Source organism: Asparagus officinalis, chromosome 4 (genome assembly GCF_001876935.1).
Source record: "Asparagus officinalis chromosome 4, Aspof.V1, whole genome shotgun sequence".
Taxonomy (NCBI): domain Eukaryota; kingdom Viridiplantae; phylum Streptophyta; class Magnoliopsida; order Asparagales; family Asparagaceae; genus Asparagus; species Asparagus officinalis.
This window is the reverse complement of record NC_033797.1, coordinates 69,943,852-69,970,232: the sequence shown is the minus strand read 5'-3', so window position 1 is coordinate 69,970,232 and position 26,381 is coordinate 69,943,852. Positions and strand designations below refer to the sequence as shown.

At 39.2% G+C, this 26,381-nt stretch overlaps 1 protein-coding gene across 2 annotated transcripts; it reads right to left on the bottom strand.

Moving 5' to 3' along the window:
* Positions 1,277-18,256, bottom strand: LOC109837678 (beta-glucosidase 22-like). Of its 2 annotated transcripts, XR_002246390.1 has the most exons (14): positions 18,096-18,256; positions 17,945-18,008; positions 17,697-17,755; positions 3,979-4,054; positions 3,820-3,891; positions 3,470-3,557; positions 3,131-3,389; positions 2,869-2,984; positions 2,573-2,790; positions 2,459-2,484; positions 2,264-2,366; positions 1,888-1,975; positions 1,439-1,766; positions 1,277-1,325 (listed from the first exon to the last, which is right to left on the bottom strand). XR_002246390.1 is itself a non-coding variant. In XM_020406009.1 (13 exons), exons 1-13 carry the CDS (start codon positions 18,237-18,239, stop codon positions 1,541-1,543), a joined length of 1,539 nt encoding a protein of 512 aa, XP_020261598.1. In that variant the 5' UTR covers positions 18,240-18,256; the 3' UTR covers positions 1,420-1,540. The 2 variants fall into 2 exon arrangements, 1 of the variants encoding a protein (XP_020261598.1); XM_020406009.1 differs by lacking the exon at positions 1,277-1,325 and having other exon boundaries at positions 1,420-1,766.

Genomic DNA, 26,381 nt, shown 5'->3' with positions numbered 1-26,381 from the left:
TTTGTTACACACACACCCACTTGAGCTTATTGTATTTGCATACATATTTGGGGTTGTGGGTTCGTGACTTAGAGTGTGAGCTTTCATTGTGTTCTCATTCATAGTAGAGAACAAACACTTGTATTGAGCTATTATTATGAGGTTCACTTTGTATTATATTAGTACACCGAGAGGAGTGTGTGGTGAGAGACAATGTCGTTCCAAGAGGTTTGGACTAGGTGGTAATGCCTAGAGAGAAGTTGTAATTCCTAACACTTGAGGGAGACACGGGCTAGAGATCAATACTTAAGGTGATAGTTAGTGTGTTTACATTGTGAGTGATTGTAAAGTTTTCGGTGAGCTAGAAAACCGAGTGTGAGGTGTAAACATTATTCGGGTGAGCGTAAAAAACCCAGTTGTGATAGTGGAGATCTTCTCGAGGTGAGGAGCAGATACGTAGGTCGTGAGGACCGAACTCCGTGATCATATCGCTTGTTTGAGTTTGCATTGGCGTACTGATTTTTGTGTTCATCTTATATCGTCTTTGTCAATTGCTCATTGTTTATATTGTCCAGTATCTTGTTTATATTGCTTTGTGTTTATATCACCATTAGTTTCATATCCTTGCATATTAAGTGTTGCATATATAATTTGCTAGGATATATTTGTTAATAGTTTTTAAATTGGCATAAATCGGATTAGATTAACATAAACCCTATTCACCCCCCTCTAGTGTTCTTTCCTAGTGGCATTAGGATACTTTCAGATACGTGGATGCGGACTTCGTTGGTGATCATGATACGAGACGAAGTACCACGGGGTATGTTTATACCTTAGCATTGACAGCAGTGGGCTGGGTCTCACGTCTGTAGAAGATTGTGACTTTATCTACAACCGAGACTGAGTATGTCGCGGTGACTGAAGCAAGCAAGGAGATGATCTGGTTAAACGGGTGCTTGGAAGAGTTGGATCTAAAGCAAGGGAGATGATTTCTTTATTATGATAGCCAGAGCGCTATACATCTTGCCAAGAATCCAGTTTATCATGCCAGAACGAAGCACATCAACGTACGATTCCATTTCATACGCTCGCTGATTGAAGACGGAAAGTTACACTTAATGATGATTTTGAGGAGTCAAAATCCGGCGGACATGTTGAAGAAGACAGTCACCATTGAGAAACTGAAGTTGTGCGTAACTTCAGTTGGCCTTCACGAGTAGAAGATGAAGGCGGAGCCACACTAGAAGGATCAACGAGATCGCCAACAATTTGATTTGATTGTTTCGAATTTGATTGTTTCGAATCCCCAACAATTGGTTGCCAAATATCTCTAGCAAATTGACAGTCTAGAAGAAGATACTTAGAAGGTTAGCAGTATCTATAGTTATACTGAAGAGAAAACAAGAAGAACCTTTTTAATATCTCAAATAAAATCATCTTATATAACCAAAAACATAACCTTGGTAGATAGAAGTATCAATTATATTTAGTGTAGCAAACATGGTCATCTGCTCTTATTAGCATAATCAGATGACTTGTCATTCGCCTACCATGCACATCACTACTGATTATACACTCTCTGTATCCCACTCCTCTGTTTTAGGCGGATACCATTCTTATTCGCGAGGAAGTTGGAGTACCAACGTGCAGAGAGCTTTGGTTGCCTCTTGCGCTCAACATTGCTAAAATCCACGTAGTATAACCCGTAGCTTGATTCATATCCCGTTGCAAGTTCGAAAACATCTAAGAATGACCATACAAAGTATCCTCTCACATTTGATCCATCCCTTCGAGTAAAAAAAAAGAAAGGAAAAAAAGAGGGGAAACAAAAAAAATGAAATTGGTTGATGTGATTTTTTCTTCTCTAAGTGATGCAATATATCAAATAGGTTAAGTTGTCAATTATACCTAATAGCATCTAGCGTGCTTCTTATATATCTGTCCAAGTAGTCAATCCGATCCGTGTCATTGAGGATGTGCTTGACACCCTCATACCCTAACGGAAAAATACATTGTAAACTGTCAAGACAAATTTTTGAGCAATGTTGAAATGAACCCATTACACTAATTCAAGGAAATAGAACCGAGGAGGTTGTAACTGGAGTTTCTAAATTTTCCCAAACAGTAATAACATTCATGGTAGTTACGAAATCCTTAAATGAAGAACAAAACCTAAAAGAAACATGAATTCTACTTGAATGTTTTAAATATTTCCAACAGGCAGTAGAGGATGCACACACCAACAAAATTATGTGCATTTTGATAGAATATAGATCAGTCATACCATTCTCGTAAATGTAAATAGGTGGATTTCCATACTCTTGCTTCAAATATCTCAGTAAATTTCGAAGTCCAGGTGGATAAATGTTTATTCCAGTTGGTAAAATCTGGAACATTAGCAAGCCTTAATTAGTGTGTCATGCCAAGAGATGAAATGGAGAAATAACCACATGACATAAGGTTACGTTTGAACTTTTACCTGGCCAATCGTACCGTTCTTAGAAACTGCAACAAATGACGCTTGGTCAGTAGAGTTAGAGACTGTTATATTTGTCTATGAAAGATAATTGTTCGTCAAGGAAGCGAAATAAACCTATGATTACGAGAGACATATCTGCAGTGAAATCGTGAAGTCCAGATGGACTATTTGAGCTGTCCTTCACATATGCTGATGTATAGTAGTTCAGTCCAATAAAATCAAACGAACCCTTCACCTCTTCTGATCCACCTTTGGTGAAAGATGGGAGCCGCTGACCTGCCTTCTCCCTCATAATCTCGGGGTAATCTCCAAATACTAAGGGGTTAATAACCCTTGAAGAGAGCAGTTCTTTAGTATAGGGGGGCTTAAAAGAGTGGCACTATGCTTTGAAGTTTCTTTTAAGCACTCACCAGCCCATTATAAAATCCGTTGCTCTTTTGGCTGCCTCAACATTGGCAGAGGAATTTGAAATTGGAATGGGCCAAAAGGTATATACATTTAGGCCTATCCACCCCTTTTGAAAAGCCTGCATAGGAAGTTCAACGCTCTTAGAATGTTTGTCTGGCATAACAACAACGACAACAACAACAAAGCACCATATTGACAGAGTTTTTGCTTCTTATAAATATTTGGAAAATTGAAATAGGAAAAAAGGGACACTAGAAGAGTCACTTGATATTTGGTTCTGTATAGTCTGACAACTGCTGCGTGTGCTAGTAGCACATTGTGCATGGCGATGTAAGGCTCCACTGAAGAGTTCCCGGCTGAGCAATTAAATGGCCGAAAAGGAAAAGAACATCGCCGTGGTGGAGTCAATCCAAATTCATAAGAAAGTAGGGTCAGTATATTGGGTTCGTTTATCGTCGTCCAGTGAGAAACCCTGTCGCCGAATTCTCTGAAGCAGACGTCTGCATATTCTTTCATATCCTCTCTGCATCAATTTCTAGAAAATGAGAGAGTCTTCCAGTAAATATTTCAAACATGTGATACATTAGAATCCTATGAAATTACATAATCTTAGGGCTCAGCCAGCCTCCATATTCATCTTCAAGGACCTGGGGAAGTTCTACATGGTGAAGTGTGATATGCGGCTGAATTCCTATTCCACCCAAAAATGATTCATAAGTTAGAACAATAATTAGAGAATAGAGACTATTTAAAATAACTTTGGCATCCATGTTGTAACTAAAAAAATTCATTTTTAAGGATTTTTTATGATAGAGTAACATCAAATGTTTCAGGCTTTTCCAGAGATCAACTTTACATGAAAAGTGTGTGTTTTGAGTAGTTCTCGTCGTCTCATGTCTTTATAGGCATCATGATGCATTCTTTTCATTAAGAATAAGTAGACACATGCATACCACGTTCAATTAGCTCGTTGATAAGGCCGTTATAATACTCTAGGCCTTTTGGATTGACAGCTCCTCTCCCATCTGTAAAACAAACATTCATGATATGCATCTGATATTCCAAATATCTTCTTATTCATTGATATGTTTGAAGACATTGATGTTCCTCACTTGGAAGAAGCCTTGACCAGGAAATGGAAAATCTATAGGCTTCAAGTCCTAGCTCGCTCATGAGCTTGACGTCTTCCTGAAAGACTGAATGTGTTACGGCCAGAAAAAAGAATTATAACAAATGCCAGCCAAATTCATGCAAATGGCTTGTCAGGACAGGATATCTGTTTTTTTTTCCTCCGATTTAAAGTCTTGTCTATCAACTAGGTATTATCTTTTACAATAAGTAATAGCCTGATATAATGCATTAATAACTCGTGCTCTCGGTTACTAGTACTGGGAACCGGAGTCGCTGAAGGGGATTTTTCATCATTTCAATGCAGATGTGAAGAACAAAAGATTTATGGTGATATATTTCATATAGGGAATCCTCATAATTCAGTTAGAAGAAGAAATGGATCGTAACCGTGAACATGAACCTATGATATCCACATTCAGGTTCAATCTCTTCTGAAGCTTTATACCTTAAACCTAATTTCCTAGGCAAATGCAAAAGAGTTTCTTAGACCTCGAGAATTAATGCACCCTAACTAATAGCTCGCTACTCTGATGTGTGTGCAACAGTTTTTTGTGTTTTTCCGATATGAAACCTCCAATTTATTATACTTCACTATCAGACTCCTAATTTTAATTAAATTGCACTCCTATACCCTTAAAGTTAGTTGAAATTGAATTTGCAGTTTGGGTTCTGCTATGCTATTCCTGGTTGCTTATGACGTCTATCTCATAATACTGATGACAATTGGCCAATAAAACGGCAAAACTTCAATGGAAGTTCCTTAAGTACGGGTGCAGATAATCAGAAAAGGTCCCTAATGTTTGCTTTGTGATCATCACAGATCCTTTTCTAAACTCTCCGTTAAAAATTGCTTATGTGGCGGTTAAAGCTTTAACTTCTTGAAAATTGTTTGCTGATATGGCAGATTAAAAGTACTTTAGCGGGCTTATTTCAAAATATGAAATATGTACAGGATTAACATGGAAAATAACCAAAATTGAAGTTCCTCTTGTCATATTTTGAAATTAGTCAGTTTCGAGGGAAGTGGGAATTTTACTTTTGGACTTTTCCTATATTGATTCCCAAATCTTTCATATTTTGAAATTAGTCCCTCAAGTAACTTTAACTTGCCAATGCCACATCATCAAACAATTTTCAGAAATTAAAATTTTAGCTGCCACATCAGTTATTTTTAACGAAGAGTTCACAAAAGGACCCATGGTGAAGAGGGAACAAACATTAGGGACCGTCTTTGATGATTTATAACCATCAAGGACCTAGATGATGCTTGACCCATACTTAAAAAGGATTTCTACTGAAGTTTTGCCCAATAAAATTGTTATTTTACTTTGAATTCAACCCACCAAACTTCACTATTCCACCAACCCAAAACATTATTCCACCAACCCTTTTGAAGGCTATAAATGAGGAGAGTAGTGAAGGGTTAGAGCATTGAAGAGAAATTCAGAACAATGAGAAGAAAGAGAGATTTGAAGAGAAAAAGAAAAGAGAGTTTTCTTTGAGTGTTCTATTCTTCGTGTGAGTTTGACGAGACAATAGAGTGATCTTCTTTTATAATCTTCTCTTTTGTGATTAGTAAAATTCTCTGTTGTTCTCGCCCTTGGACGTAGGTCATACTGACCAAACACGTTAAATCCTTGTCTGTTGTTCTCTTTGTTTTCACTGTGTTTATTCAATGTTGCTATTCTCCACTCTTGTATAGACATCTTCTGTGTCTTTGAAGCCCATCGCTATAACAAACTGGTATCAGAGCCAGAGTTAGAGTGCATGTATCTACTTATCGTATGCTCTGTGTCTATCACTAAAAGTGGATCCGCCATATCGGAAAATAAGTTAGATTATCATTTACTCTTTAAATGCACTGGATACTATTCATGAGTACGGTACTATTCATAAGTATTGTTACTATTCACAAGTACAATTACTATTCATAAGTATCATTATTGTTTATAACTACTGTTACTGTTCTAGTGGGCTTCAAGATGTCTTTTGCAAAATACAAAGAGGAGAAATTCAATGGGAGAAACAACTTTAGTTTGTGAAGAGTAAAAATAAGGGCTCTCCTAGTACAACAAAGACTGTTTAAAGTCTTGTCCGGAAAGGATAAGTTACCGAATCTATGCCTGATGATGAGAAAGAAGAGCTCAAGATGAAGGCACATAGTGTCATACAGCTCTGTTTGGCCGATGAGGTCTTGCAAGAGGTTGCTAATGAAGATATCGCCGCCGGCTTGTGGCTCAAATTAGAGAGCTTGTACATGACGAAATCTCTAACGAAAAAGCTCTACTTGAAGCAACGCCTCTTCACCATTCTCATGAAAGAATGTATACAGATTAAAGACCATTTAGATGAACTTAACACTATTCTTATGGATTTAAAGAAAATTGATGTTAAAATTAATAAAGAAGATCAATCCCTTATTTTGTTATGTTCATTACCTCATTCCTATGATGTTAATAGCATGTTATATGGTAGAGACAGAATTTCTTTGGAGAATGTCAAATCTGCCTTACATTGAAAATGGTTAAGACAGAAAGTATCTGTCGTATGAGGAGAGGATCAAGTTGAAGACTTATTTGCTTGTGGTCGTCCTGAAAAGGTGATTGATAGTAGAGGAAAATCTAGAAATATGTCTAGATCAAAGTCCACACTAAGAAAAAATATTGAATATTATTACTGTAACAAGTATGGGCATATAAAACCTAATTATCCAACGCTCAAAGCAAAAGATATCACAGTTTAAGTCTGAAGAGGTGAAACATTCAGTTGCCACTGTAACTGAAGAGTCTTCTAGTTCACATGAAGTTCTTTTAGTTAGTATTAATACTCATTCAAAAGATGAGTGGGTTCTTGATTCGGGTTGTTCCTACCATATGTGTCCACATAAGGATTGATTTGTCGCATATCACTCTATCAATGGTGGAAATGTCTTGTTGGGGAATAACATGTCTTGCAAGACTATTTGTATCAGATCAATTAAGATTAGAACCCATGATTGTATTGTTAGAACATTGAGCAATGTCCGACATATACCAGAGTTAAAGAAGAACCTCATTTCTTTAGGCACCCTTGACTCAAATGGTTTTAAGTTTTCAGCTGAAGGTGGAGTTTTGAAAGTTAGTAAATACACTCTTATTGTGATGAAATGAAAGAAGGTAAATACTCTCTATGTCCTTGAAGGCAGCACAGTGACAGGTGCTTTAGCAGTATCATCCTCAAAGAATTCAGATTCTGACACCACACATTTGTGGCATATGCGGTTAGGGCATATGAGTGAGAGAGGACTAGATGTATTGAGCAAAGAAGATCTGCTTTGTGGTCATAAAACTATTACGTTAGACTTTTGTTAGTATTGTATTTTTGGCAAATACTATAGAGTCTCTTTTAGTACCGGTGTCTACAGAACCAAGGATACTTTATATTATATCCATTCAGATGTTTGGGATCTCTCTCAGGTTTCATCAAAAGGTAGAGCTCATTTTCTGCTAATATTGATTGATGATTATTCTAGAAAAATATGGGTGTATCATTTGAAGTATAAGAGTGATATGTTTGCAACCTTCAAGCAATGAAAGGTTATGATTGAGAAGTAAATAGGAAAGAAAGTGAAGCGTCTCAGAACCGATAATGTGATGGAGTTTTATTTCGCAAAGTTTGACCAATTCTGTAAGAATGAAGGTATTATACGTCATCGTACAGTTCGGCATACACCACAGCAAAATAGAGTTACAGAAAGGATGAATAGAATACTTTTAGAGAGCTCAGTGCATGCTCTCTAATGCCGATTTGTCAAAAGACTTTTGGGTTGAGGCAGTCAATAAAACTTGTTATTTGATAAACAAATCTCCTTCTACAACAATTAATTTTAAGACTCTAGAAGAGGTATGGTCTGGTGCCTCTACTAATTACTCTTATTTAAGAGTATTTGATTTTTCTGTTTATTTTTATGTTAATGATGATAAGCTTGAACTCAGAGTAAAGAAAGTTATTTTTCTAGGATATGCTACTGGGATGAAGGGATATAGATTGTGGTGCTCTGATCCTAAATTATCTAAGTTTATTATTAGTGGGGATGTTATTTTTGATAAGAAATCCATGCTTCACCCGAGAAAGGATTTTATTATTGATACCACTTGAACTGAAAATGAGTCTAGCAAGTAGGTGGAGCTAGATAGGTCATCTTCTAAGAGAGTGCTTGAGGGCGCTCATGTTGAACCAGTTGACATGCTTGCTTATGCAGACATGTTTACTTATGCTTTAAGTATAGCAGAGTCAATTGAGATTCCAGAGCCTTCTACCTATAAGGAGGCTATTAGTGGCAATGAGCCTATAAATTGGACTATTGAGATGAATGAAAAAATGGAGTCTCTTTACAAGAATCAGACATAGGAGTTAGTGAAGGCACCAAAGAAACAAAAGATCATTGGCTGTAAATGAGTGTTCAAGAAGAAAGAAGGAACTCTAGGCACAGATTCTGTAAGATACAAGGCACGCTTGGTAGCTAAAGGCTACAGTCAGACCGAAGGTGTGGACTTCAATGAAGTATTCTCTTCAATTGTAAAACCCATCTCAATCCGCGTGTTGCTTGCTATGTTTGCTCATTTTAATTTAGAGCTTAAGCAACTTGATGTGAAAATAACTTTTTTACATGACGAGCTTGAGGAGCAGATCTTTATGCATCAGCCAGAGGGGTTCATTATTGAAGATAAAGAAGATCATGTGTGCAGGTTGAAGAAATCTCTTTATGGTTTGAAACAATCTCCAAGATAGTGGTATTTGAGATTTGATACTTTCATGTTTGAGCATGGTTACTCTAGGAGTAAATATAATTGTTGTCTTTGTCATAAAAATCTTAATAATGGCTCTTTTGTGTATTTATTTTTTTATGTTGATGACATGTTGATTGCAGCTAAATATATATCAGAAATCAATGAGTTAAAATCTCAACTAAAGCATGAGTTTGAGATAAAGTACTTAGAAGCTACGAAGAAGATTATGGGAATGGAGATCCACAGGATAGGTGAGAATGAAGTTTATTTCTATCCCATGAGAAATACATCAAGAAGGTGTTGGAAAGATTTGGCATGCTTGATGCCAAGCCTGTGAAGACTTCGGTTGCTGCTCATTTTCGTCTTTCAACAGATTTGTCATCTCAGACTGAAGAGAAAGAGCAGTACATATCTTGTGATCCTTATACGAGTACAGTTGAAAGTATTATGTATGGTATGGTCTGCACCCATCCAGATATTTCACATGCAGTCAGTGTTGGGAGTCGGTATATGGATAAGCCTGGAAGGGCCCATTAGCAAGCTGTGAAATGGATACTTAGATATTTGAGAGGATCAGTTAATATTGCTTTATATTTTGGCAGGAACACAAATTCAGATTGCAGAATACTTGACTATTCTGATTCAGATTATGCTGGCGATTTGGATAAGAGACGATCCCTGACAGGTTATATATTCACTCTTTCAGGTAGTTCCATTAGTTAAAAGGCAACTCTACAATCGATAGTTGCTTTATCTACCACAGAGGCAGAGTATATGACAGTGACAGAAGCAGTGAAAGAAGTTATTTGGTTGATAGGTCTAGTTGAAGATCTTGGCTTACACCAAGGTATTTCTACGATATTTTGTGACAGCCAGAGTGTTATACATTTAACTAAGTATCAGATCTATCATGAAAGAACCAAACATATAAATGTCATGTATCATTTTATCAGAAAAATTAAAATTATCAAGATTGAGAAAATTGGTACTACAGATAATCCAACAGATATGATGATGAAGCCCCTACCTTCACGCAAGTTCAAGTATTGTCTCGAATTGCTTGGAGTTCAACAAACCGAAGGTTAAGCCCGTATGGGGCTTCTAGCGAGACAACAAGAGTGAAGAGAAGATCTTCATATTCAAAGTCAAGGTGGAGATTTGTTATTTGACTTTGAATTCAACCCACCAAACTTCACTATTCCCACAACCCAAAATACTATTCCACCAACTCAAAACACTGTTCCACCAACCATTTTGAATGCTATAAAATATAGGAGAGTATTGAAGGGTTAGAGCATCGAACATAAATTCAGAACAAAGAGAAGAAAGATAGATTTAAAGAGAAAAGAAAAAGAGAGTTTTCTATAAATGTTTTCTTCTTTGTGTGAGTTTGGTGAGACATTAGAGTGATCTCTCTTTGTAATCTTCTCTTTTGTGATTAGTGAAGTTCTCAGATATTCTCACCCGTGGACGTAGGTCATACTGACCGAATCACGTTAAATTCTTGTGTGTTGTTCTCTTTGTTTTCACTGTGTTTATTTAGTGTTGTTATTCTCCACTCCTGTATAGATATTTTCTGTGTCTGTGAAGCCTCCCGCTGCAACAACAAAATCATGCCAAATAAGATTGTCACATTATGCATGCCTCAAGGTATACTTCAGCAGTAACTTCCACAACTACATGGCTCTGGAGCCTAATAAGCACTATCTTTAATTTTCTTTACTAAAAGCTTCAATGGATTAGATCAATGAAAACATTACACATAGTCAACTACATGAAAGATGTTCATATAGAAAGTTCTCCTTTCTGTCTGTACCAAAATTGCTGGCACATCTAAAAATGAATGAAAGAAGTTTAGAAAACAAGGGGCAATAGTTAACGCGAAGAGCGCAAACGAAAGGTCGGTATTTGAAGAGAAAAGTGTTGGATCTAAACCAAAACTTAAGATCTAAAACCATATAGCCATGATTAATTCAAAGAGATTAACAATAATCAAAAGAGCGGAAGCTTATACCTGAATCCATGGATGAACCTTGAGATGGGTTTTGGATCTTCTAACCTTAGGGTTTCTCTAAATTCGAATTTCTCTAGCTAGATGGGGGTGTAGAGAATTAGAGAATCTAACCCTAGGTTAGGGACCATAACCCCTTATTTATAGATGTTATACTTTTGTAATTTAGCCCCTCAATAAATCACAATTACAACCTGGTATCTGCACATATAACCCCATGATTATATTTAAATACCTATTAACCCAACTTAATTGATCACTTTAGTGGGTTATCCTGAAAGATAGCAATACACATTGATTAATCATATGTGCCCACAAATAGATTTATTAGATTAAATCCAACAATCTCCCACTTGGGCACCATATGATTCCTTAAATTGTGGATAACCTTATGAGCTCAAAAATTGCTATCACTGAAAAGGTATTTCTGAACAATCTCGTCCATTGACTATATCAATATAGGATCAAAGCGGCATTTGTCACATTTATCGTGACTCGACCCATCAATGGTCACATATACCAATACAATCAAACGACATAGATCAATCATGGATGTGCAGCATGAAAATTACATGCAATGTGATCAGTACATGTCTATTTTCAACTGGTCCTCCTTAGTGAGGTCAAAACCAAACATAATGTAACAGAGTGTCTTAACCGAATACTTTATTCTGATCAGACAATACAACCAAACATAAAGCACCACAATTACAAACTCCCACTAAAACATAATATCCTCAAATAATACCACACCCATATGACCAGTATGCTCATGAAAGACCTTTGGTGGCAGTCCCTTAGTAAAAGGATCAGCTATCATGGAGTTTGTCCCATTGTGCTCTATAGATATTTGTCCACTCTGTACCCTTTTTTTCACAACCAGGAACTTAATGTCAATATGTTTTGACTTAGTTGAGCTCCTGTTGTTATTGGAATACATTACTGCAGATTTATTGTCACAATATAACCTTAGTGGTCTTTCAACATTTTTCAAAATGCGCAGTCCCGTGACAAAATTTCCCAGCCATATTCACAACCAGGAACTTAATGTCAATATGTTTTGACTTAGTTGAGCTCCTGTTGTTATTGGAATACATTACTGCAGATTTATTGTCACAATATAGCCTTAGTGGTCTTTCAACATTTTCCAAAATGCGCAGTCCCGTGACAAAATTTCGCAGCCATATTCCCTGATTGGATGCCTCATAGCAAGCTACAAATTCTGCTGCCATAGTGGAGGAAGCTACTAGTGTTTGTTTGACACTTTTCCATGATATAGCTCCTCCTGCTAACATATAAATGTAGCCTGATGTAGACTTCCTGCTATCTTGGCATCCAGCAAAATCAGAGTCCGAATACCCAATGACCTCTAATTTCTCTGATTTTCTGTATGTGAGCATGTAATCTTTTGTTTTCTGAAGATACCTCATAACCCTTTTGACTGCTATCCAATGATCCATACCAGGGTTGCTTAAGTATCTGCCTAACATCCCAACAATGTACGCAATATCCGGACGCGTACATACCTGAGCATACATTAGACTTCCTACAGCCGAAGCATAAGGAATCTTCTGCATTTCCTGAATTTCAAGGTTACCTTTAGGGCACTGATTGAGACTAAACTTGTCTCCTTTAGCAACAGGGGTGTCACCTGGTCTGCAATCTTGCATGCCAAACCTTTTAAGTACCTTATCGATATAGCTCTTTTGTGATAATCCAAGAATACCCCGAGAGCGATCTCGATGTATCTGGATCCCTAATATAAAAGAGGCGTCCCCAAGATCTTTCATCTCAAAATTCTTTGATAGAAATCTCTTGGTTTCGTGCAACATGCCTATATCATTAGTGGCAAGCAAGATGTCATCCACATACAGAACCAGAAAAATATACTTACTCCCACTGAACTTGTGATATACACAGTCATCAACAATGTTCATCTCAAAACCGAACGAGATAACTATTTGTTGAAACTTATGATACCATTGACGAGGAGCTTGCTTGAGTCCATAGATGGATTTCCTTAATTTGCAGACCATATTCTTTGGGTCTCCCGACACAAAGTTTTCTGGTTGCACCATATAGATCATCTCATCAATGTCTCCATTGAGAAATGCAGTCTTAACATCCATCTGATGTAACTCAAGGTCATAATGAGCAACAAGTGCCATGATTATTCTGAAAGAGTCTTTCGATGAAACCGGAGAGAAAGTTTCTGTATAATCAATGCATTCCTTTTGAGTATAGCCTTTAGCCACAAGACGTGCCTTATACCTCTCCACATTACCATTTGCATCCAAATTGGTTTTAAAAATCCATTTACAACCAATTAGTTTTGCACCTTCTGGCAATGGGACAAGTTCCCAAACCTTATTGTCTTGCATAGACTTGTACTCTTCATTTATTGCATCAATCCACTGTTGAGAGTTAGAACTTTTCATGGCCTGAGAGAAGTTGATTGGATCATCTTCCAACATTCCACTATTTTCCTCATGTTCTTGGAGAAATACAATATAATCATCCGGAATAGCATTTCTCCTTTCTCTCGTGGATCTCCTTAATGGCACTGGTTCTTGAGGTTGTTGAGTTTGTTCTTCTGGAACAGGGAGTTGTTCAACATTATCATCTTGAGGTTCCGGATTTACTTCTTGAGCAACAACAGGTATAGGAACCTGAATATTGTCAAAAGTAACTGTATGGATTGGATCTGAAGCCAATTCCTCCTCAAAACTAATGTCTCTAACCTTATTTCTCCCCCCAAACTCAACATCCTCAAAGAATGTTGCTGTTCCCGTCTCAAAAATATTCCTTATAGTGGGATCATAAAACTTATAGCCCCTAGAGCGTTCAGAGTATCCAATAAAGTAGCTGCTAACTGTTTTGGAGTCCAATTTCTTTTCATTTGGCCTATAAGGCCTTGCCTCAGCTGGACATCCCCAAATATGTAAATGCTTTAAACTGGGCTTTCGAGCAGTCCAAACCTCATAAGGTGTTTTAGCAACTGCTTTACTTGGTACTCTATTCAGAATGTAAGCTGCTGTCTTAAGTGCTTCTCCCCAGAGAGACTCTGGTAAAGAAGAATGAGCAATCATACTTCTTACCATATCCTTAAGAGTCCTGTTTCGTCTTCACCATTCATGCTAGGTGAACCCGGCATGGTGTACTGTGGGACGATACCGTATTCCTCTAGGTATCTAGCAAATGGTCCTGGACGTTGTTCACCTGAACCATCATATCTACCGTAGTACTCACCACCACGATCAGATCTGACGGTTTTAATTCTTCTGTTGAGTTGATTCTCAACTTCAGCTTTATAGGCTTTGAACATGTCCAGAGACTCAGATTTTTCATGAATAAGATATAGGTGCCCATAACGTGAGTAATCGTCTATGAATGATATAAAATATTGTTGACCATTCCAGGATTCCGTAGGGAATGGCCCACAAATATCCGTATGTATCAATTCTAAGACATCCGAAGATCTGTTGGCACCTAATCTTTTCACTTTGGTCTGTTTTCCCTTGATACATTCAACACATACGTCGAAGTCCGAAAAATCAAGGGAATCCAAAATGCCATCAGACACAAGACGCTCAACTCTACCTTTTGAGATATGACCCAAGCGTTTATGCCATAATGTCGCCGAATTTTCCTTATTTAATTTACGCTTAGTACCACGTGATTCCACATACAAGGATTCATTATAAGAAGCAATTGTATCAAGCAAATATAGGTTGTCATAAATACTCAAGTAACCGGTTCCCACAACATTTGAATTAAAAGATAAACTGAATTGACTGTTTCCAAATGAACAAGAATAACCTGATTTGTCCAATACAGAAACAGAAACCAAATTCCGTCTAAAAGACGGTACTACAAAAGTATCTTTTAAATCCAAATAATAACCAGTTCCTAACAACAACCTAAAGTGCCCAATTGCTTCCACATCTACCGATTGTCCGTCGCCCACAAAGATGTGTCTTTCAACATCACTTGGCTTTCGGTAGCTCAGGCAACCCTGCATAGAAACACTTATGTGAGTAGTAGCACCAGAGTCTAACCACCAAGTGTTTCTAGGTACTGAAGCTAAATTAACCTCAGAATAGACCAAAGCAAGGAACGTACCCGTATTATCACGCCAGGCGTGATATTTTGTACAGTCCTTCTTTATATGTCCAGGCTTCTTACAGAAGAAACAACCCTGATTATCCTTATGTTTTTTCTTCTCAACTGGACCCTTAGCAGCTTCCTTATCATTCTTCCTTTTCTTGCCCTTATCCTTAGAGGCATAGGCCAAATGAGCACTTTCTGTCTTATCTTGCTTCAACCTGTCTTCTTCTTGCACACAGTATGAAATGAGCTCATTTAGAGTCCATTTCTCCTTTTGACAGTTATAACTGACCTTAAATTGATTAAACTGTGCAGGAAGAGACAACAGAACCAGATGCACTAATAACTCATCACAAAGATCGAGTTTAAGTGCCTTAAGCTTTGAAGCAATATGAGATATTTCCATAATGTACTCCCTGATATTTCCTTTGCCCTTATACTTCATTGAAATCAAACGAGCTAAAAGCATGCTTGTTTCTACCTTATCGTTTTTAGCAAAACGCTTCTCAATTTCGGCAAGGAAATCTTTAGCCTTAGTAATCCCTTCGGATTCTATGCCCCTGAAGGCTTCCGGAACGCCGCGCTTAATGATCATAAGACTCATGCGATTTGAACGCTCCCACTTCTCATGCTCCTTCTTTGCATCAGGAGTGCTTTCCGCATTGAGAGGTAGGGGTTGTTCAGTTCTTAATGCATAGTCAAGATCCATGCAGCCAAGAACAATTAATATGTTCTCTTTCCAAATCTTAAAGTTTGTCCCATTTAACATGGGAATTGCGTTGATGTTAGCAGAAATTGTTGCAGCAGATGCATTAGCTGAAATAAAACAAATATGCTCATATCAATAACCATAATCAATAAAATTCAAATAATGACAATCCCCATCCAAGATATCGGGCACAACATTAATATCAAGTCTTTGGACAGTAATATTAACTTGTAAGTGATACCTTGTTGCAATGATCAAACATTGACAATAACTCATGTCAAATAATGAAACTATCTTTGGATCGATTCATTATTCACATGTAAACCTTATAATTGTCACACGCTTATCATCGCAGATGTGTATACAGTCTAAATAAATATTAACCTTCCTTTGGGCCGATTAAATATTTACACGAAAGCATACACACAAACATCTCACATTCCTCATGAACAATCTACACAAGAGATGTTACTTTGGCAACTTCTTGTTTCAATTAATCAATTGGAGTAAGAGACAACCTTAATTCCTTAGTGTCATAATATTTGAATTAAATAATTGATTAAAAAATCAAATTAGATTTAAATTAAAAGGTTTTAATTTAAATCAACTGAATTTCCAAAACTTAATTGGGGTCTTACAGCTTAATTAGGGCCCATAACTTAATTGAATAAATTAAGTATACCAAAATGGACCCATGAAAAACTGAGGCTTAACCATAGTGAACACGAAGTTCGCTTAACTTCGAACGCGAGGTTCGACTGTATTGAGTACGAGACTCACTTAAGCACGAACGCGAGGTTCGTCTGAGAACGAACGTGAGGTTCGTTTGAAAAATGAATGCGAGGTTCAACTTGAGAACGAACGCGAGGTTCGTTAAAATAAATGAATGCGAGGTTCGACTGAATCACGAACGCGAGGTTCGACTGAAGCACGAACGCGAGGTTCGACGGAAGCATGAACGCGAGGTTCGACGGAAGCACGAACGCGAGGTTCGTCTGAAGCACGAACGCGAGGTTCGACTGAAGCACGAGCGCGAGGTTCGTCTGAAGCACGAACGCGAGGTTTGTTAAAATTGAGCTTGACGCTCACCTGAGTTGAGCGCGAGGCTCACATGAGAACGAACGCGAAGTTCGTTTAAATTGAGCTTAACGCTCACCTGAATTGAGCGCGAGGCTCACCTTAGAACGAACGCGAAGTTCGTTGAGCGCGAGGCTCACTTGATAACGAACGCGAAGTTCGTTTGAACGCGAAGTTCAGTTAAAATTGAACGAACGCGAGGTTCGTTTGAAGCTTTCAGCTTCGCCAAAATTTGAGGTAACTACCTCCTTAATGTTCACCACGTTTCACGCACGAACCCTTAGGGTTTCAAACTGAAACCGCCGCCATTAAAACAAAAAACAGATCTAGAATCGAAAAATGAGTTTTCTTGATCCAGATCCAAGAAAAAAACCGGCAAAAAAAATTCCAAAAAGTTACTGTTCACCGACGATTTTTTCAGTTACTGTTCACCCGAAAAACTTTTCGTTACTGTTCATCCGAACAAAAAAATTTACTGTTCATCCGAAAAACAAAACTGAATCTTTAACCAGAGATTTAAGATCAAAAAACCCAATAAAACTTAAATCCCTAAGAATTAATCAAGGTGGCTCTGATACCACTTGTTGGATCTAAACCAAAACTTAAGATCTAAAACCATATAGCCATGATTAATTCAAAGAGATTAACAATAATCAAAAGAGCGGAAGTTTATACCTGAATCCATGGATGAACCTTGAGATGGGTTTTGGATCTTCTAACCTTAGGGTTTCTCTAAATCCGAATTTCTCTAGCTAGATGGGGGTGTAGAGAATTAGAGAATCTAACCCTAGGTTAGGGACCATAACCCCTTATTTATAGATGTTGTACTTTTGTAATTTAGCCCCTCAATAAATCACAATTACAACCTGATATCTGCACATATAACCCCATGATTATATTTAAATACCTATTAACCCAACTTAATTGATCACTTTAGTGGGTTATCCTGAAAGATAGCAATACACATTGATTAATCATATGTGCCCACAAATAGATTTATTAGATTAAATCCAACAAAAAGCATACCTTATATTTGTGGTAGCCATCAGAAGCCACATCACCTGTGCTTTTGTTTGGCATGTTCCCTATCAAATTAATCAAACTGTTAAAACTTTGACAAAAAGAAGGAGAAAAGAAGAAGTCAGAAAGTTAGCACACGATGATTGTGATATAGGTAGCAAGGATAATGTTCAAACAATCAAGAGAATTCTAATTTAGTTATCAAAAGAAACCTGGTTCAAATATATTTAATTACAAAAATGCGTTGGCAGTACCTGCATGCGTGAAAGTATCCCAGGTACTTGGACTCCTGCCATCCTCTGCTACTGCTCCCTCATACTAAGTGATTAACACAAGATATGTAGTTAAATGAGATTGATGCATAACTAACACATGTATTATCTCCGAAAATTAATTTAAACTGACCTGATAAGCTGAGGTCCCTGCTCCAAAAACAAAGTCAGAGGGGAAGTCATCTCTGCTATATTTAATCGCAGCCTCCTGGGTGAGGCCCAAAGAAGCAAGGGCCAGCAAGAGGAGAGGCAATGAAGAAGAGAGAAGCAGCCTCATCGCTTTGTTAAATGTGCGATGTAGATCATTAATTTCTCAGTGCTCTTGACTCCTTTCCGTTGGATATATATAAGGAAGGTGGCAAATAGGCACCTCCATCATCTATTCATTTTTTATTCCCTTTGCTTTTTGTTTGATGAAACATTTTTTTATTAATAAATAAAGTGAGACTTTGGAGATTATGGTGTTGCTTAGGGTGCCAACTGCCTAATAATTTTCATCTTTATTCGTGGGGTTCGTCACAAGACGTCAAATACTAATGGAGAATGTTCTTGTAGATAACGGCACCCTAACCTGCATCTGATGATGACAGGGTGTTTTTCTTGTCTAATTAATCTTCTTAAAATTCTTAATGCTTAGGGTGCCAATCTCCTTTATTTTATTTTTTTTAAACGTTACCTTTTAAAAAGTCTTTAAACATTGCCTTAATTTGAGAAGTTGGAGAACGATTTTCCTAATTTCAACTTGAGATGGGGAATTTGGAGAGGGACTACGCCTTAATCGGTGTTAGGGGAGAAGGGAACGGCCTAATTTCAGATTGCAGCAGTTAATCCCTCGCTCAAGGTTCGGGTTTAATTTGCAGCGAATTACGGTAGAACAACAGAGGATTTGGGGATTTAGTGTTAAAATACGAAAGAGACAATTAATGTAGGTAGAACAGTAAATATTGCGATGAATTGGGTGAAACTCTATGCAAAGATCTCTTGTGACAATCACATGGGGTTTTCTTTGGTATATCCCCCCTGTTATGTTAACAGAATGTAGTAGCTTGCTATTTTATAAAACTTTGTGGTATATGTTTTTGCTGTAAAATACAACTCGTTGTATTTATCTTCTACGTAATGGAAACTTTGAGGTATTTAAGTGCAGTTTAATCTACAGAATAAAACAAACCACTTCCTTATTCCAGACACCCCCATTAAGACCCATCTCTATTCCATCAATTTCTTGTTCATCTTTCTTATGCTTATGGTATTTATCATAAAGTCCTTCGATCTAAGATGCCCAATTCCTCCAATTGCAAGACTGAACCGCATTCTGGAGGAAATTCAACAAAATGTCTGAACTATGTTTCTTTCTTCCTAATACAGCTTTGCTGAGCTTAAGTTCAACTGAACTTTTCTCTTCAACGGTACATTTTCAACTGAACTTTTCTCTTCAACGGTACATTTTCATCTCACAACAGAAACATTTTCACCTCAAACAACGCAACGAATTAAAAAAAAAAAAAAAATCAAAAGAGAGATCTTCTCCATCGACAGACCCAAAATCCCAACCCCACCCCTTCGTCCAAACCCAACCCCAACCCCAAATCCTCTTCGTGCGACAGACCCAACCCCACCCCTTCGACAGACTCAACCCCAACCCCAAATCCTCTTCCATCGATGGGCGTGCCCGGCATCGCATGCGGGGCCAATCGTCGAACTCTTCGCCACCATCATCCCCGACCCAACGCCGAACGGCGGCATCATTCCGGCGTCGGCATGCGGAGCCAGTCGGCAGGCACCCCAGTCATCCATCATCTCGAAGCGAAGACGCCACCTATCAGTCTCCAACCCGGACCGCACACGCATCATCTCGCGAACGCGCAGGCACTCAACGGAAAGGCCATCATCGCCGATCTTGGTATGTTTGAGGGGTTTTTGTAAAATTTCGCCCATTGGGAGCTCCCAAGTGCTCCACAAATTTGTGGAGCGCTTGGGAGCTCGCGAAGCTCTCCACCGCCATGTCGGCCTAAGAGGAGAGGGGCTTGGAGGGGTTGGAGCTTCGCTGGAGAGGGGGGGGGGCTGCCGTTTTCCACGGCCACATCGGCCTTGGGAGTACGCTGTCTTCAGAGCTTGCTGCCCTTGCTCTTAACAGAATATAGTAGCGTGCTATTTTATAAACTTTGTGGTATATGTTTTTGCTGTAAAATACAACTCGTTGTATTTATCTTCTACGTAATGGAAACTTTGCGGTATTTAAGTGCAGTTTAATCTACAAAATAAAACAAACCACTTCCTTATTCCAGACGCCCCCATTAAGACCCATCTCCATTCCATCAATTACTTGTTCATCTTTCTTATGCTTATGGTATCTATCATAAAGTCCTTCGATCTAAGATGCCCAATTCCTCCAATTGCAAGACTGAACCGCATTCTGGAGGAAATTCAACAAAATGCCCGAACTGTGTTTCTTTCTTCCTAATACAGCTATGCCGAGCATAAGTTCAACTTTAGTTTGGAACGACGAGGGACCCTAGCTTCCCATTTACATGTAAGCCTGGTAATATTTTCAAAAGATACTTGTTTACTTTGCTTGCTATTGTTACTATTGTCGCTATAGTTACTGTCACCAAAGTGAATTTTTCCTATAACGCAACAGTAATAATCTTTTTCCTAGTTCTTTCTGCAAAACGTCATGGTAAGATTTCTACCTGATCATTGGTTTGAATAAATAGTCATACTTAAAGGAAACAAGAAGCATGCCCTTTACCAGGACTTATCTCTTGGCCTAAAATCTTCAATGATATGTTTTTCCCCCTCTCTCGATTGGAAACTTCATGCTGACAGAGAATGAGAAAAATCCTTTGAAAAATTCTTTTGCTTACATTCTGTTGGTGTGTATGAATAATAGAGTGTTTAATAATATTGAAACTTCTAATTGGATCTATTCTCTGTTACATAAATTCGTGGATGGATAATCGCGCGAAAAAAGCTACAGAGGAACTGAAGAGCACATTTTCCGTCCAGTGAAGAAGCGGTTGACAGGGGTTGGTTCCTCCCTTTAAGCTTGATGGACCGCATGATGCGTGAAGAAGTCATTTTGGGAGTTATTAGTTTTTTTTTTAATTTACTGATGTAGAACACACAGCAGACATGTTTATGTCAAAGTGGGACAGTCGCAAGCCCAAATGCGAGCCTGGTCGAAGAAAATAACATGTTTCGAAGAAACGGCCGTAACTTTCAAACCGTACGTCGGAATTGGACGAATTATATATGAAAATCGACTATCTCGACGAGACGGAGCCATCCAAACCGACCCTAATGGGTTCGGTTTGTGTTCTCAGATTCGCCAAATTCATTACGGTTTGAGAGATAATTACAATTTTATCCGTTTTTACTATTTTTAGTAATAATTTAGGAGTCTGTTTTGTTTAGGAAACAAATCCGATTTGATCTCAGATTTGACCGGTGGACTTTCCTATTCATAAGGAGTCTTTTTAGGAGTTTTAATGTTTTAGGAATTCTTTACCATTTTTGGTAAGTTGAGAGTCCTTGTAGGAATTAGAGTCATTGTAGGAGTCTTGTTTCTTTTTCTATTTAAGAAGAGTCTTGTAAGCCCTAGAGGCATAACTTTTGATTAATAAAATTTTATTTTTCCTCAATACTTCTTCGTGGATTCGAAGCTCTTCGTGGATTCGAAGATCGTTCTTTGTGGATTCAGAGAACACCCTTGGTGGATTCCGAGGTTACAACTTCCGCGCTGCGTCAATTGGTATCAGAGCCTTGTTCCTCCGATCCGATGGCAGGTGATGAAGCCCCTATCTCTCGAACTGAGTTCGACGTGCTAAAGGCCGATGTCAATCAGATGAAGACTGTCGTGGAGCGAATAGCAGTGGCAGTAGAGCGTCTGGAGATTGCAGGAGATCGAAATCGCGTTGATGGTCGCCAACGACGTGAACCGACTCCGTATGAAGATTCCGACAGCGAGGAAGATCACTATGCATCCCCACGCCGCGGTGTTTATCGTAGAGATCGACGACAAAGGGATAATTATGACGCTGGAGGTTTCAAGATGAAGATGGATCTGCCATCTTTCAACGGGCAACTTCATATTGAAGAGTTCCTCGACTGGATTGCAGAAGTAGAGAGGTTCTTTGAGTATATGGAGATCCCTGAAGAACGTAAGGTTAAATTGGTGGCCTACAGACTCAAAGGTGGAGCTTCGGCTTGGTGGGAGTCTGTTTGTCTGAATCGATCTCGTCAAGGAAAGCCGAAGGTCGATAGGTGGGAAAAGATGAAGAAGCTACTGAGAGCCCGTTTCTTACCAAGTGATTATGAACAAGTTTTATTTGGGCAGTATAAGAATTGTAGGCAAGGCGGAAGAACCGTGGATGAGTATACGCAGGAGTTCTATCGACTGTCATCCCGCAACAATTTACACGAGAGCGAGGCGCAGCAGATGTCTCGATACATTGGGGAATTAAGGATAGCGATTCAGGATCGTGTATCTTTGCAGCAGACCTATACATTGGCAGACACGGTTAGCCTAGCCAAGAAGGTGGAGCGACAGCTTGGACGAAATAGTAAAGGATCGTGGGCAGCTTCTGATGGTTGGCGCACGAACTTTAATCGTGGTGGGAATAAACAGTCTCAAACTGTTCCTGATCAAGATTCTACGACAGAGAAGGGCAAGAGGCCAGCGACAACTACAGCGAAGAAGCCTACTCCAGCGAACCCTTATGCCAAACCTGACCCGATCAAGTGTTATAGACGCGGACAGCCTGGTCATCGTTCCAATCAGTGCCCTAAAAGAGGTACTGTGAACATGGTGGATCATGAAGATGAAGATACAAACCGAGACGATGTTGAAGACTATGATGATGTGTTTGATGCTGATGATGGGGAACAACTCTCATGTGTTGTGCGGCGACTATTGTTGGCTCCAAAGGCAGAAGAACCACCACAGAGGCATAATATCTTTCGAACGAGATGTACGGTGCAACAGAAGATCTGCGATGTCATCATTAATAGTGGAAGCAGTGAGAATATTGTATCTCGGCGCATGGTGGAGAAGTTAGGGCTGAACACGAAAAAGCATCCCGCTCCTTACAAGATCGGCTGGATTCGCAAGGGTAATGACGTACAGGTTGATGAAGTGTGTCGGGTATCCTTTTCCATTGGCCGAACTTATGTGGATGAGGCAATGTGCGATGTAGTAGAGATGGATGCATGTCACATGTTGTTAGGCAGACCTTGGCAGTTTGATGTTGATGCCACGCATAGAGGGAAAGATAACGTCTACATCTTTAAGAAGGATGGTCGCCGAATTGTGCTCAAGCCTCTAACCGAGAAGGGACCTGTCAAAACCATTGTGGCTGAAAAGAAGAATTTCTTGGTCGTTGACAATGAAGACTTTATGAAAGATGTGAAGCAATCTAATGAGATTTATGCCCTTGTAGTTTCGGGAAAAGAGGAGTCAGCCACTGTCGAAACTCCACATGAAGTACAGACCCTCTTATAACAGTTTGATGCAGTTATGACTGATGATCTTCCTTCTGAATTACCCATGCTTAGGGACGTTCAACATCAGATCGACCTTATCCCTGGATCCCGACTACCAAATCTGCCACACTATAGGATGAGTCCAAAGGAAGGAGAGATTTTGCAGAAGCAGGTGGATGATCTCATCCAGAAGGGCCTTATACAACCTAGCATGAGTCAGTGTGCAATGCTAGCACTACTAGTCCCAAAGAAGAACGGAGAGTGGCGTATGTGTGTGGACAGTAGGGCTATCAACAAGATTACGGTGAAGTACAAATTTCCTATTCCACGCTTGGAAGACATGCTAGACATGTTATCTGGTTCAAAGGTGTTCTCCAAGATAGATCTCAAGAGCGGCTATCATCAGATTCGGATTAGGGAAGGAGATGAGTGGAAGACTGCTTTTAAGACAAAAGAAGGCCTGTACGAGTGGTTAGTCATGCCTTTTGGTCTTTCTAATGCCCCTAGCACTTTCATGCGATTAATGAATCAGGTATTAAAACCCTTTATCGGCAAGTTCGTCGTAGTTTACTTTGATGATATCCTGATTTATAGCCAGAGTGGGGCTGCACATCTGGACCACTTGAGGGAGGTACTAACAGTTTTGCAGGAGAATAAGTTGTACATTAATCTGAAGAAGTGCAACTTCATGACCAGTAGCCTCGTGTTTCTAGGCTTTATTGTTAGTACAAAGGGTATTCATGTTGATGAAGAGAAGGTTCGTGCTATTAGAGATTGGTCTACCCCGAAGACTGTCAGCGAAGTTCATAGTTTTCATGGCCTAGCAACATTCTATGGGAGATTTGTAAGAAATTTCAGCAGCATTGTAGCACCTATAACTGAATGCATGAAGAAAGGAAAGTTCAATTGGGGGGAAGAAGCAGATCGTAGCTTTGCACTGATCAAGGAGAAGTTGTCCACCGCACATGTGCTTGCACTTCCATATTTTCAAAAAGTCTTTGAAGTTGATTGTGATGCATCCATCATAGAAATTGGTGGTGTTTTATCTCAGGAAGGGCGTCCAGTTGCCTTTTACAGTGAGAAACTAAGCGAAGCTCGGCAGAAGTGGACCACATATGAGCTGGAATTATATGCCATAGTTCAGTCTTTGAAGCATTGGGAGCACTATTTGATCTCGAGAGAGTTTTTGCTTCACACTGATCATCAGGCCTTGAAGACCCTTAATAGTCATACTACCATCAACCGTATGCATGCTCGTTGGATTGCATATCTGCAGCGTTTCACCTTCGTTTTGAAGCATAAATCCGGGCAGCAGAATAAGGTTGCAGATGTACTCAGTAGGAGGGCTGGATTGTTGGTAACTTTGAAGGCTGAAGTGATTGCGTTTGAGTATCTTAAAGAGCTGTATGCGGAGGATGACGATTTTAAGAAGATTTGGGATGACTGTCTTCAAAATAGATCAGTTAAAGGCTTTCATATTCAGGATGGTTATCTATTTCATGGCGATCAATTGTGCATACCCCAGAGTTCGCTAAGAGAGCAAATATTTCGAGACCTTCATGCTGGCGGACTAGGAGGACATTTGGGACGTGATAAGACAATTGCAGCCATTGAAGAACGATATTATTGGCCTCAGTTGAAGAAGGGAGCAGAAAGATATGTGCGGCGTTGTCCAATTTGTCAAGTTGCTAAGGGACAGTCTCAGAATACAGGATTGTATACACCCTTACCAGTTCCTGATGCGCCGTGGCATGATATTTCCATGGACTTTGTGTTGGGGCTGCCTAGAACCCAACAAGGTATGGATTCTTTTTTTGTTGTGGTTGATAGGTTTTCAAAGATGGCGCACTTTATTCCATGCAAGAAGACTGCGGATGCGAGCAACATTGCTAATCTTTTCTTTCGGGAGATAGTTCGTCTTCATGGAGTGCCAAAGTCCATCACATCCGATAGAGATTCCAAGTTCTTATCACACTTTTGGAAGACTTTGTGGCAGAGATTCAACACTTCTCTCAAGTTCAGTATTGCCTATCACCCCCAAACGGATGGCCAAACTGAAGTGGTCAATCGCACTCTCGGCAATCTTCTTAGATCTATTTCTGGCGATCGACCAAAACAATGGGATCTTGCTTTGGCACATGCTGAATTTGCCTACAACTGTATGGAGAGTCGGACTACATGCAAGGCACCCTTTGCAATTGTGTATGGAAGGCTTCCGAATCACTATCTTGATCTAGCCCCGCTGCCTAAACTTCCTGGACAGAGTGTTCCTGCAGATCATATGGTTGAAAAGATACGTGCTATTCAGCAGGAGGTGAAGGAGAAGATAGAGCAGTCTAATGCTAAGTATAAAGCCGAAGCTGATCAACACAGAAGGAGGAAGGTGTTTGAAGAAGGAGACATGGTGATGGTATTTCTGCGAAAAGAACGTTTCCCCGTGGGTACTTACAACAAGCTGAAGAATAAGAAGTATGGTCCATGCAAAATACTGAAGAAGATTAGCGACAACGCTTATGTGGTTGACCTTCCTACAGATTTGGGTATTTCTCCTAGTTTTAATGTTGTAGATTTGTTTGAGTATTACCCACCAGAAACAGCTGTTCATGCAAGTGTAAGCTCGGGGTCGAGCTCTTTTTGAGTATTACCCACCAGAAACAGCTGTTCATGCAAGTGTAAGCTCGGGGTCGAGCTCTTTTCAAGCAGAGGGGACTGATGTAGAACACACAGCAGACATGTTTATGTCAAAGTGGGATAGTCGCAAGCCCAAATGCGGGCCTGGTCGAAGAAAATAACATGTTTCGAAGAAACGACCGTAACTTTCAAACCGTACGTCGGAATTGGACGAATTATATATGAAAATCGACTATCTCGACGAGACAGAGCCATCCAAACCGACCCCAACGGGTTCAGTTTGCGTTCTCAGATTCGCCAAATT

Bases quoted from the DNA above. Each gene is read 5' to 3' on its own strand.
- LOC109837678 (XM_020406009.1), bottom strand. From the start codon at position 18,239: ATGAGGCTGCTTCTCTCTTCTTCATTGCCTCTCCTCTTGCTGGCCCTT. The intron at 2,985-3,130 runs GTGACTCTTCTA...CTTCCTATGCAG, and splicing joins TATACAGAACCAAATATCAA to GCTTTTCAAAAGGGGTGGAT. The intron at 2,485-2,572 runs GTTTATTTCGCT...CATTTGTTGCAG, and splicing joins TATGTCTCTCGTAATCATAG to TTTCTAAGAACGGTACGATT.